This window comes from Mustela putorius, unplaced genomic scaffold, assembly GCF_011764305.1.
Source record: "Mustela putorius furo isolate JIRA1106 unplaced genomic scaffold, ASM1176430v1.1 tig00003942_pilon_pilon_pilon, whole genome shotgun sequence".
Taxonomy (NCBI): Eukaryota; Metazoa; Chordata; class Mammalia; order Carnivora; family Mustelidae; genus Mustela; species Mustela putorius.
Genome location: NW_025422087.1, coordinates 879,003 through 892,528, shown reverse-complemented (window position 1 = coordinate 892,528; position 13,526 = coordinate 879,003). Strand labels below are relative to the sequence as shown.

Here is a 13,526-nt window from a genome sequence, read left to right as displayed (position 1 = left end):
GCGAGTCTAGGTTAAAACCGGAGATGTCACCTTTGTAGGGCCTGAAATTCATCAAGACCCTTGGTGTCAGCCCACACTCAGGTTTTCCATTGGTGGAGTCCAGTCTGCATATTTGAGTATTCCTCCTTGAAGTGGAATGTGATTATTGGCAAAAGAAAGTAATATCAGTTTGGACTTTAAAAAAGGAAATTTTCAGATTTTTCTTGATGAAATTTACGAGGGGTGAGGAGCAAGAGAATATACTTAGCAGCAGAGAAAAATTCCTCAAAACCTTTGTTTCTCAATTCCTCACAGCCTACACCCTGGAAATCATTCCCACCCCTTTTCAGAAGGACACGTATATGGACACGTATTTTATTGGCACTAATTAAGCAGCAAGGTCTTTTGAGAATTTCGAGAAAAGGCAATTTTGTACTTTTTAATGACTGTGCTGCTAGACAACCAGTTTTATAAACTGTGCATGTGGATGAGATGAAACGTAGTCTGCTTGTCTCTGCTTATGGCATTATTGGGTTGTTTGAGCTTGAACTATTTCTGATCTATACCTGGTACTGCCAGTCACGCCATTTTATATCACGTAAATCCCAATGACTAGCCTTCCTCACATTCAACGATGTTAGGGCAAGACTGCCATTCTCTGCCTGCCACTTCTTAAACTCAGTTATTTATTAGAAAGGAAAAGCTAAATGAGTCTGTTCTCTGTGCCAGGCCTACCCTGGCTCCCGGGCATCCCATGGGGAGCCAGTATGGTATTAGTGAATACTGTCCTTGATGGCCATAGCTCCTGGGCCTATTGGGACAAGGTGCTGTGGTAGCCACAGAGTTTCCCAACTAAATGCTGTGTTTCCAAGGAATACAGGGAGACAGGAAGCCAACACTTAGTTCCCCTTTACAAGCCACCACCCCTCCTGTGTCAGATTCGATAATGTCTGAAATCAATGGAAACATCTGGGGAGGAACATTAAATGCTAAATGGGACAGAAAGGATAGTAATTCACTCCACATGGCCTCCACCCTCTGGAACCCCTCCTGAGAGGACAGAGTCCTGGAGGACCTTCCCAAGACCCCCAAGCACAAAGGTGAAGTGAAAGGGGCTTGTCCGCTAAAAACGAGAAAGATGGAATACTTGGGAAGTTTTTTTGATTCTCATACAAATGAAACTACAGCTTATAAACCTAAAATACCTCATTACTAACCCCATTGTGATGTACTTAAATAAAACCTAGTTTCCAAATTCAGAACTTTTTTGTTGTTGTTGTTGTTTTATTTGGGCTTGTTTTAAACACAATGACCTGTTGAAGGAAAGCTTGGACCTTGTGTTCTGCTTCACAAATCCGCAGCAGCAGTGTTTGGAAACCCAGAATTGGGCTGGAGGCCCACTGTTAAGTATCTCTTAGGTTTCAGGGTCTCTTTTAATAATCCCCATGCTACATGTATTTGACACAGTCGGGGTTTGGTATCATGCTGTAAGAAGCGTGAGCCGGAGCTGCCCAATTTCTCTAACCCTTATAACTTTATCAGAAAGTCGAATTGAGAAGTTGAATTGAGGTGCATTAGCTGGGGTGGGAATAAACTGTAATGAACAACCCCCACATCTTGGGGGCATATCCCAATAAAAGCTAATTTCTTATTCATGTCACGGTCAATTGGGAGACGACTGCACTGAGCATATTTTCTTATGTTCCAATATTTTTTTCCCACATTTTTGATGTTCACTGGGGCCTTGATCCTGGAGAGACTGCCCCTCCCAGGCTCCTTCTCCTGGCTCTGTCTTCCACTGATGGGAAGGCTGAGAGTGCACGCAGGGGTCATGCATGAAATGGAGCCCCCCCGAATTGAAATGGAACCCCCCTCGCCACTGCAAGAGTGTCTCTAATACTCATGTCAACCAGTCCAGAGGCCACACCCCCAGCCATCTCTTAAAGGCCACACCCCTAGCCATCTCTTCTCTGAACTGCCATGCACCAATAAAGTATTCCCGCTGCCCTAAATCACTCTGGGGTCAGATGCCAGACAATTAGGGATCACCCCTATAACACAGAGCCCTGCTGAAATTATTTGTACCATCCAGTCCTAAGATTATACCTCATAGCTACCCAGCTTTGTCCACTCCGCCCCCTGAAGCCCCCAGTAAAGGCTCTGGAGCGTGTGCTCTCTTTCCCTCCTCTGCCTCCTTACTGACCCCGACGCTTTCCCTTGTGGCCCTGCTTGGCGTCCCTGCCTCATGTTTCTAGCGACCTGTAAGTATAAACTCCTTCCTCCATGACAATCATTTCTCTGTCTACGTATCTTAACACACCTCATTAAAACAAATTCAGGGTCCATTTCAGTACAGTCAGGTTCCATTCATGTGTGACCACTGAGTGCACGGTCAGCCTTGATATTAGTAGGGGACAGAGCCAGGAGAAGGAATCGTTGCTCTTGACCATCTCTGGGAAGGGAGCCATCCCTTCTGCGCATGTCTGATTGGCAAGGACTGGTCACAGGGCCCCACCTGGGTACAAGGAGCTAAGGAACGTTACTTAGCTGTGCACCCAAGAACAGGAGACAAGTCTGTGGCCACACAGGTGGCTATTTGACATCGGCCATCAAGTTCACGTCTCATTGTTACCACCCATTTTTTTTAAATCCATTTTCACAAAAGTGAAAAAAAAAAAACCCAGATTGAAATTTGAGTTTCATATCCTTCCCGTTATCCATCAGTAATGGCAAGAGAGAGGAGAAAATCCAGCAAAAAGGCTTATATAACCAGGAACTTAACCCAGCACTGGTTATGAATGTAATTATAATCACTAACACTTGTATAAACTCAACCTCCTATAAACTCTCTCCAATATTTTATACCACTCTTTATAGAGAAAGGAAAAAATAAATTTTCTCTTTGTGAATACATAACATTGGAAGCAGGAAGAATAGTTTCAGTTATAGCCTGGGCAGTCCAGGTTTGAGCAGGGTGAAGCTATAAAAGTTTGTCTGTAAATGAGTTACTTGGAACTTGGAGCACCTCTTCACTCTGGATATTAGTCCGATGGTACCTGGTTGGTGGAGTGCCTCCTTTGAGCATCTGCAAGCTTGAGAGGCCCAGCAAGCAAGGTGGGGAGGGGACACCCTGGGCGTATTTTGGAATAAGGGCTGCTCTCAGCCAGAGCTGCTGAGAGTTCTGAAGCCAAAGGGTGGGAATAGGAAAGCAGGAGAAACTTGGCATCCGCTCTCCAGCCAGAATTCTTGGCAGGTGCCTGGGTGTCCAGGGAGGGAATGGTGCCCCTCCACCTCAGTTCTCTCTCCTGAGTCCTATGTGAGTGAGGTGCCTGTGATTTGTAATTCAGGTGTTCCATGGATTCTTACTTCATTAAAAATGCACATATAAATTCACCCCATCTGTTTTCTTGATTATTAAATCCTGTCTTCCCTGACCATACAGGACTGTGCTATAACTTTGTCTTCAGATTTTGCTTTTTGTCCAAGCCATTTCTGGGTGCATTCTTGTGGTTTAGCTGGGTAATGATGTAATGCTTTTAATGAGCATTTAATTGAAATGGCATCTTTATAAAATGTCACCAACCTAGCCCTTTGGAATATTCTGAAGTAAGTCCTCTGATCATTCCGTCTGCTTAGAAAATAAGGCGTACTTTCCTTACCAGTCATGGGTTTTCCCACAAATATTTTTGGAGAGGTTTTTGCATGCAACCATTTGGGGCCATCAGTACTAATGTGGGGGTCTGTGTGGTTTTGTCCCAGTTGTTCACAATAGTCTTTTTCAGTGACTATTTCTAAAGCACATTTGGCTAATCCTTCTTTATGTTGACCCCTGGATTCAAGTAGATTTTCCAAATAATAAAAATCTGGAAGAACAGTGGCACCCACTGGCTCCGGGTCAGTGGATCCTGAAGCCTCCAAGAGAATGAGCTGACTACCAGGGACAGTGTCCCCAACTCTGTCACTTTGTTGAACGCTTTTGATATATATAGTAAACATCATCATTATATTGGGTTTTACATCACATGGAGCTATAGTAAAATCATTCTAAATGTGACTGTTATATCAGGGTAGATGGGGAATTTTTCCTGCTCTAGTAGGTTCTTCACTTAATGGAAATCTTTTTATGGACTTTTGGAAGAGGCAATGCCCTCCTCTCTCATTACATCTCTCATCTGGGTGAATTTGATCCTCGATTTGCAAAAGGCTGACTGGTCCCTGTAGGGTTAAATGCCAGCTGTTCTGGTGCAATAGGCAGCTTAATCCTTCTTACTCTGTCCTCCTGGCTCAGTTAAACCTTTGTGTGCTAATGACGGGTTTCTGTTAGGAAGTGCTCAGCGTCCTGCTGGTTACCCTAGGAAAACAAAGATTTGGTGAGATCATGCCTCCCCACATGCACTTTTGATGGATTTCTCTTCTGAGGGACCTCTGGAGAGCCTTGCAAGGTTCGGCCCCTGCCCTCACACCACCAGTGTTCCACCCTACCTTGCACAGCGCTCACCCCCCAACCCAGCTGTGGGCGGGGCGGGGCGGGGCGGGGTGTTTCACCTCCAAGCCTCTGTGCAGGCTGATTGCCTTTTTGCCTGTATTGCCCTTTCCCTTCTCACCACCTCCTTCCTCCCAAGTAGCCGTCTCTGCCTTCCCTTGCTGCTTGGTGTGAAGTCATGTTCTCACTCTCGTTTACACAGATGGTGGTTGAATAATGTTCTGAAGGCTGGCTTGGGGAACTCAACCACTCACCTGAGTTTGGGGGTTGCTTTTTCCCTTTCAAAATAAAAATCACTTGCAATTTTAAATATCTGACTAAAATAATAAGAGCTAAACTACTAAACTAAAAGAAGATGTTTTCCCGAGTGGAGCGTGGGAATCATAACAGTGCTATTAAATTGAAGCGAAGTGGGAAGAAAGATTGTGTCCACAGCGTGCTTCAGGAATACGCTGGACAGTCTAAATGGGCTTTTCCGCGCTTGAATTATCAGCAAGCTGTCGCATATTGCTACATTCAGTCACTTCTGATCTTTCCTTCAGTAGTATGTTATTGGCAGGATCTAACAAAGAGGATGCCCACAGGTATTGGCTTTTAAAACAGTTGAAATATAAGCCATAAGAGAACAGTCAATCCATTCCATGGGAATTTCCCCAGCAGGGTATGCAGAGTGACAGCTGGTGACTTGTCTAAAGGATGCTGCCTTTTCGAGACTTTTGGCGGGTCCCAGAATCTCATCTTGGTTTAGGAGTTTCTCCTTCAAGGAATAAATTTTTTCCAGATGGTAGAAGTTTGGAGTGGGGCAGGAGATACTCTTTCCTCAGTGGAAAACTAAAATACAGTGCTGAGTTACCTTTCCAAAATGATGAACAGAAATAAAAAGCTTATCCTGGCTTCTGGAAAAGTTATTTTAAGCATGTACAGGTTACCTCAAGTGTAAACATTGTATTTAATGCCAGTGAGCATTGTAGTCTCTTGACAAGGTAGAAATTAGTGCATTATAAAACTCTAGAAGCTACATTTGGAAAATGCCTTTTAGTTTTCCCTATTTTTTCTTTATGCCAAGTTGCCCACAGAGCATTCAGTAGTGCTAAAGGTCTTCATGGAGGTCCTGTCCTCATAAGCAAGCTCTCAGTCCCACAGGTAATCCCAGAGTTTGCCTGCTTCTAAAGGCCATCTGGCATTGTGACTTGCATCACTTTGTACTAAAGGCTCCCGCTGTTTCTTTCTGTGGATTGTGGGACACCTGGGAGGTGCGGGGGGTCGCTTCATTCTCTCCTAGTCTGACTAGAGAGAAGAGGGCTCCCTTTGTACATTAGATGCTCTCACCTCAGTATATTCTGCACATTTCTAGATACTGTCTTTTGTCTTACCCCTGATACTGCTGTTCTTGGGCCAGGCGATTTGACCCCCAGGAGACATGTGGCAACACCTGGAGAAAGTTTTCATTGTCACAGCTAGGGCTTGGGGACTCCTGGCATCCCCCAGGGCTACGTGGTGGGGGCGCGGGGAGTCCTGCCAAATATCCAACAATGCACAGGACCATCCTGCATAACAAAGACTAATCTGGAAAAATGTCAGCAGTGCCAAGGTGGAGAAACTCGGGGCTGCTGTGCCCACCTAACTCGGGTTTCATGGGGTTGCTGCTGTGCCCTGCGTTTACTTCCAGTGTGACCCAGAGTCTTTGTCACAGGAAGCTAAAGACCTGTCAGCCTTAATTCTCTCCTTTCCCGTTAGGTGTTGGTATTTCAAAGGAGTACTTTTTAATATATATATTTTTTCCTTTTGGAGTTTTCTTTTGTTCTTTGGGATGCATTTTTTTCTAGCTCAGTAATGAAAACAAACCCTTATTTACAGTTTGTTGTGAAGTGGATGACCTTTTTCATGTCATTTGACTTCTCTTTGCTGCCCTGGTTGTCTCATCTGAAATACACAGATAATACTAGGTCATATAGTCGTTAGAATAGCAAAGGGATTTTACATATATTGTTATCATGTACTAACATTAATAATAATAATACATTAGTATTGTTATATTAGGAGGTATACAAATATAGGTTAAGTGCTCACAGAGTGAGTCATAGAATCATATGCTCCCTCTTTTCAATGTAGTATTTTTTACGTGTAACAGTTTTCTATTTATGTCCATAAAATCTGAAACACATTCTAAGCCTTTCACATTAGACAAATGTTTTGTATAGTTCTTTTAGTCCATGCACCAGCCATCATTTGAAATAGTCGTCCTAAAAGGAAATCAGAAAGTTGTCAAACCATGATTGTGAACTTCGATTTTCAGTTTAGTCTCATACCCCCTCTAACTCTTACACTGGGTCCGCGCTGACTCTGGACTTCATTGGGGCTTCGTGAAGGTAGAACTTCAGGGCACTGAGGTCATTGTTCTCCATTCAGGCAGATGGACTGAGACTAGGAAAACCCCCCTGAGCTAAACTGAACAGGAAGAAGATCTGAAACTCTCCAGTTTCTACCATTACCTGCTTGAGGCTGATGGAGCAGCGAAAATCACAGACCTTATCAATAAAATTTTCTATCTTAGAGGAACCTTGGTGATAATTCAGTCATCATCATCTGTATCTAGTATAAAATCCCCATTTTAGAGGTGTGGAGACAGAACCGAACATTTTAAGGAACTGAATAACAGTAGAGCTGGGACAAGAAAGCCAGATTGGAACGTGGGCTTCTAACACTCATTGCTGGGCCTTTCTCCCCCACTAACTGTCTCCTTCTCACCACCTCATTTGCCTCCATGTGCTTTTGTTTCTTTCTTAATAGCATCGTGTTCTCTGCCACCTGTTCTTCATATTGTGAATCTGAAATATTGACCACTCAATACCAAGTTTTAATGTGTCCCTCTTTTAATCAGTATTCCTGTGTGAATATGACCAGAATCAGGTAAATTGATACCAATGTTCACCTAGGTACTCAGGCAAAAACCTTAAATCACCCTTGATTCCTCACATTCTTTCCCACCCCCCATTTAAATCCTAAGGCCTGTCCTCTCTACCTTCAAAATATATGTGCCAATTCTTATCACTTCTTTCCTCTTCCAGCATAGTGGCTCTGGCTTGAATGTCCAATAGAACTTTCTGTGACGATGGAGGTGTTCTGTATCCATGCTGTCCCATTTAGTAGTCATTAGCTACCTGTGGCCATTGAGGGTTTGAAATATGATTAAGTGTGACTGAGGAACTGAATTTTTTTTATATCAACTTTATCAGTACATATCCTACATTCTACTCATTGAAAGGGTACAATTCTATGGTTTTTAATATATCATGTGATTGTGCAGCTGACACCTTAATATTTGAGCATTTTCTTTCCCCCCAAAAGAAACACCATAACTATGAGCAGTTATTTCCCATTCTGCCCCCTCTCCCCCCAAAAACTCCCACCTCCTGACAATCACTAGCCTACTTTCTGTCTCTGTAGATTTGCCTCTTCTGAACAGTTCAAGAAGTAGAATCCTACAACAGATGGCCTTTTGTGATGGCTTTTTTCACTTAGCACAAGATTTTCAAGGTTCACCCATGTTATAGCTTGTTTCAGTGTTTCATTCCTCTTTATTGCTCAAGAATGGAAGGATAGGTGTTTTGAACTTTTTCCTTCCTTTCCTTTTAATGAAATTCTGCCTAACTTTCAAGTATCTCCCCTAAATTTCCAGACCATTCCTTTGTAAGTTGGTGGCCATCTCTCTCTATTCTCATTGGATAACACTTTACTTTCCCCAGTAGCAGTCCCTTAGTTTAGGTGTATAGCTAATGCAGCCCATAATATCACTTTGCAGTTGATCTTTCCTTATATATGCAAATATTCCTATCTTGAATCAGGAGAAAGACCATGCCCTGGAGCTCGATCTATGGCCCCACAATGACCAGATTCTGCTTATGATGCTACCTGGTCATTTTGGTGTCTTAGAAAACTAAACAGATCTTGACACTTTGATAAGAGATTCCTCAACAAGCACATGGGTCAGTGAGCCTGCCCAAATGTATGTGTGCGGCAGCTACTGGGTTGGAAATTTGAACACAAAAATCCCTGTAATCCTTGGCCTCCCAGTCACAGACCTGAATTTGAGTATAAAAGGGAATAAAAGAAGATTAGCAGTGGCGTCCAAAGAAACCATTCCTGATGTTGAAAAAGGCTTTAACCCCTCAGGATAATAACCAGACTTTTCACAGCAAGCTAGTTGATAGAAGTTAGACAATTCCGTTAGAGTTCAGCCTTAGTAATTGTTTTATACATTGTAATAGTCATTATGAACAAAAAAGTGGAAAAGTTAAGAAATTAAAGTTTCAAATTCCTAATTGTATTTTCTAGATGTCTCTCATTGGATTGTTTGCATTCCCCCAATTTATAGACTTCAGAAGTTCATGCAATTGCATATGAGAACATGAGTAGCGAATATCCCTCCCAAACTCTGCGTTCAATAATCATGAAATAATTTGTATTCATGTGGTTATCTTCCTTTATTGGCTCATAGTTCCAATTAGCAAAAACTAAAAATAAATCCTAAAGGAACACTCAGAAAAAGTCAAATGCTGCTATAAATAAAAACAGGTTATTACAGTCTAACTCTTCCCTTTGCTTAACCCCACAAGGGGAGATTTTAATCCTTATAAAAATATAAATTTCAATACAGATCAGGTATTTGGTTCATTTTGTTAGAAACCCGATTTTGTTTGTCTGCTTCATTTGGAGAAAATACAAGACGAAAACAATTCACAGTTAGAGGAGGCATTAGAATCACAGATGATGCAGTTTTTGAAAATCCCTTACCTTTTGAAAATGTTTCTAAAGTTCTGTTTTTATATTCTGAACAAAACAGATTGCAGTGCTCTTCCCCAGAAGTTAGTAATAACTTCTTTGTTTTTCAGATACTGCGTTGGCCAGTGGCCAGGCCACAGACTATTTATTTGTTGGAAATATTGTTTACACGGTAAGTTTCTCTCTGTTTACAGAACTGTTCTTAAGTGGCATATGTCGGCACACTGCCTCTGGAAACCCTTTATATAAGGCCTTCCTTCATATTATTTGTTTTAAATCTTTCAACTCAATAGTATACATTTCTTAAAGTTCAAAATGGTTGTGAAATGCTTACCTCATTTTCTAGCAGAGATTTTGCAGAGTCAAGATTTCTAGACAGGTCACCTCAAGACAGTTTCACATCTAGCTGTAAAAAAAAAAAAAAAAGCAGCACCGTAGAAAGTGATTTTCCCCAAATCTTTCCAAGCTAAGAAAAACACAAAAGTGACTCCCACTGCCTCTGGAATGGAGACTTGGGGTTTCTCCTGGAAAGTAATAATAAATCACCAAGGATAATACATTTTCCCCAATTCCTGTTTGTTTTCACAGTATGTTGTTGTCACTGTGTGTCTGAAAGCTGGTTTGGAGACCACAGCATGGACTAAAGTAAGTTTTCTCTGGAACTGTTTCTCTATCCACTACAGATAATTTGATGTCATGGATCTTTTTTTAAGCCTTGGGAAACCAATCAGCAGGATTGAGCTATCTCATTTAAATTTTGCATGTAAAAATTTTCATTTGATCTTTATCAGGGCAAATTTGTCATCCAGAGTTTTCCGATGATTCATTTGCTTGGCACTTACTAACAGCTCTAAGCTATTAACAGTCCTTTCATTTCAAGTGTATATGCATGTTGTAAAAAAAAAAAATACAGAAGGACATGAAAGAGAATTTTTAATTTCCATAAGTTTATGAACAAGGGGCAGTTACTGTTATGACTTTTCTGGATAACATTACAGATGTTTCACCTGTATATTTTTAATAAGACAATGCTTTATGGAGCATATAGCTTTGTAATCCTTTTTTCAGTTTAAAATAGATCGTGGACATTTTCCACAACTTAAAGTATACTTCCACAAAATCTTTGTTCATAATTAAAGAGTATTAAGTTTGATCAATATCCCATCATTTAATCATTCCCCAATTTTAGACATTTTGGTGACATGTCACATTTCAGGATCATAACCCATGTTTCATGTTTGTCCATCACTGCTTTATAAATAGACTCCTAATTCTGTGCTGGGAAAATGAGGGAGGAGATTGGAGGTGCTTGTGGAAGTAGAGAATCCATCAAGTGACAATGGTAATTAATCCAGACAAGAGGTGATAGTGGCTTGGCCTGGACTCTTACAAAGTGGTGTAGTGAGAAATGGTCAGATTCTGGAAGTATTTTTGAAAAGCTAACAGACCTTGATGGTGGATTATGTCATGGAGTGTGGAAGAAAAGAAGTCAAGGATCATCATATTCAGAGGCAAAGGAGAAAAAGCTAACAACTCAGCAGATGCTTAAAAGATTGTTAAGATGTAATATCCAGCCCAGATTTGTAAAAAGTTCTTTGGAAAATGAAAAGAAGAATCAAAGTCTCAAAACAATAAGTAAGAACATCATGTTCTTTTTGTCCATATGGTGCTCTCTTACTGGACTAAGGTGAACTGGCCAATGTAGCTCCAAGTTGGAGCAAGAATTGGTGAGGACCAGTGAGGGGCTGGCTAAAACTGTGCAAGGGGTCTAGGAGAAGGTCTGCTGAGACAGCAAAAGCACCTTGATCTTCAGGGTAGTTTGGGGCCTCCTGATCCTTGAATTCATTGTATGACATTCTGAGACAAGATAATTACAAGATGGCACTTTCCAGTGACTAGTGAAAAATGTATCCATGAAGAAAGCTGGCCTGGACACAGGGTTTCTGTTGCAGGTGGGGTGCGGGTGGCTCACCTGTGCCAGCAGAGAAGCCCTGCCTGAGCCTCTGTTTCCTTTTGCAGTTCAGTCATCTGGCTGTCTGGGGAAGCATGCTGATCTGGCTGGTGTTTTTTGGCGTCTACTCAACCATCTGGCCCACCATTCCCATTGCTCCAGATATGAAAGGACAGGTCAGTGCTCCTAACTGTGAGTGGGCTTTCCCTGTCTCAGGACACTGATGCTTTCTGGGCATGGGCTCTCTGTGTCTCACGACACCAGTGAACTTCGGGAGAGGTTGGTGCAGCCTGCTTCCATCAACATTCATCAGGAAAGAAACAGACCAAATTAGAGAATCAGAAAGAGGTTGCCTCATCCACAGAAATGGCATTGGAAATTTTAATATTGGAGATTGTCAACTTACATCTGCTGGCCTACCCAGCATGTTCATGTTTCCATAATGAATCATGTGTTAATTACATACAGTCCTGATGTGTCCAGGTAGTTCATGGCCCTAAACTGAAGATGTTTGAGTCATTTGCCATCCATTGGTGATGCAGATGGTCGTTGTGAGGTTAAGTGTATTGTTATGCTCTGATTATTAGTTACCTGTGAAAGATAAATCTAACAACTCCATTAGCCAGATCATTGATTAACCAGGATATCTCATTGTTCATCTCTTGAACTAGAGAGGCTCATTTGAATTTTTTTTAGAATTTTCTTTTATATTATCTTTATCCAGTGTTTGAGACTGAGCCTTCAATAGTGACAAGCTGGATTTAGAACCAGTAGTATTAGTATTGGGTCTGGAGAGGAATTTGACAATTCCAGGTTCCAAACCACCTCAGTTTACAGATGAAGCTGGACAGGCCCAGACACTCCAGCCTCACCCATTGACCCCCATTTTCTGATCTGCCCATTTCCAGCACTGTCCTAAGATCACAGCAGGTGGTTGCCCCAGGCTCTATGCTTTGGAAGCCTCTGAGCTGGCCAGCCTTGGCTAGGTCTGTTCCTCTTCACAGGGTGAGAAGCCCATGGTACCCAGAGCCAGAATCCTACTTCTAGTCCATTCCCTGGGTTTCTAAGATCTTGAGTTTCCTTCCTCAATAGCAACAAAAGCCCACTTCCCAGGCCTGCATGGTCCTTTCCCCATATCCAAGCCTTTGTGAATACCATTAGCCCAAGGGGCAGCTAGTTGCAAGACACATACATTGGGCCAATTGGATGTTTGCCTCTCTATAGCCACCCTGACTTGCATGAGGACGTTTATGCTGGGGGACAGATCCGAGGATGAGAAGAGAAGACCTATGGGTCATGGACTTCCACTGGTGTTCCTGCCCCAGGAATGCATATTATAGGGCCAGGCCTGTGCATGGCACATCTGGCTATTATCCTAGCCTCACTTCCTCTGCAGAAATAAGCCCAAACTCCTTGGTCTGCCCAACCCTAAATACATGTGCAGCAGCTATGTTATGTGAGATAACCCAGGGGTGGCATTACTTGCCTTATTCCCTTGGCTAATCAGTAGCCATCAGACCCCAGGGTATCCAGGACCTCCTTAAGTGCAGGTGTTGGCCAGGACAGACCAGTGATACAGAAGGGGGCACATAGTCCCCTAACACATCTACACAGTGAGGAATGAGGACAAACCCGTAACACACTTGGCAGTTCTTTCCCACACGCAAGTGGTGATGGAAATTACAGCACGTTGAATGAATCAGGAAGATTGTAGAGCATTTCAAGAAATCAGTTCTATTTTAAAGCAATGTGATTCATCCCCCCCAAAAAACAAACCAAGACAAGTATTCACAACAACGATGGTCACTTGGCAAGGTGGTGGTGCCTAAAATATCTGCTTTTGGGTTTTCTTCCTTCTGGGAAAGGGCAGGTATGGCCTTGTGACTGTTTCTTTTGGGGAATTTTATGGTGCTGGACAGCAGCTGATTGCTGCAGATAGTTTCTTAGGTGAGAGAAGAGTGACAGCTGGCAGAATGGGATCAGTCCATGTGTGACTGGCCAACAAAATCAATTTTCTTGGAAGCCCTTCCCAGTGCCCTCACCAGAGAGATACCCAGGTGAACCCTCTCTGCATGCATCTGCAGCAGCAACCCTAGGTTAGAGGTGCCCAAGCTAGATTGGCCTCTGACTCTCACTCCAAGCCACAAGCTACTTTCAAAGGGCAGAGAGGCCACATCTGCTGGGCAGACACTACTAACCGTGCCACATGGTCATTCTCCAAGTTGGGTGCTGGTCTGTATGGTGTGAGGGCTTGGCCTAATGGTGAAATTTCTGTCATTGCGGACCTTTCAAACGCATTTAACAAGGTATTCCTGCCATCCCAAAGCAAAG

At 42.6% G+C, this 13,526-nt stretch overlaps 1 protein-coding gene across 3 annotated transcripts in view; it reads left to right on the top strand.

The window, feature by feature from the left end:
- The window catches only part of ATP8A2 (ATPase phospholipid transporting 8A2), a 604,668-nt gene that overhangs the window by 445,909 nt on the left and 145,233 nt on the right, over nt 1–13,526 (top strand). For all 3 annotated transcript variants that reach the window (XM_045069586.1, XM_013049724.2, XM_004780021.3), the window contains exons 31-33: nt 9,355–9,416; nt 9,833–9,889; nt 11,264–11,371. In XM_045069586.1, coding sequence (XP_044925521.1) covers nt 9,355–9,416; nt 9,833–9,889; nt 11,264–11,371 — 227 coding nt within the window. The remainder of the gene's footprint in view (nt 1–9,354; nt 9,417–9,832; nt 9,890–11,263; nt 11,372–13,526) is intronic.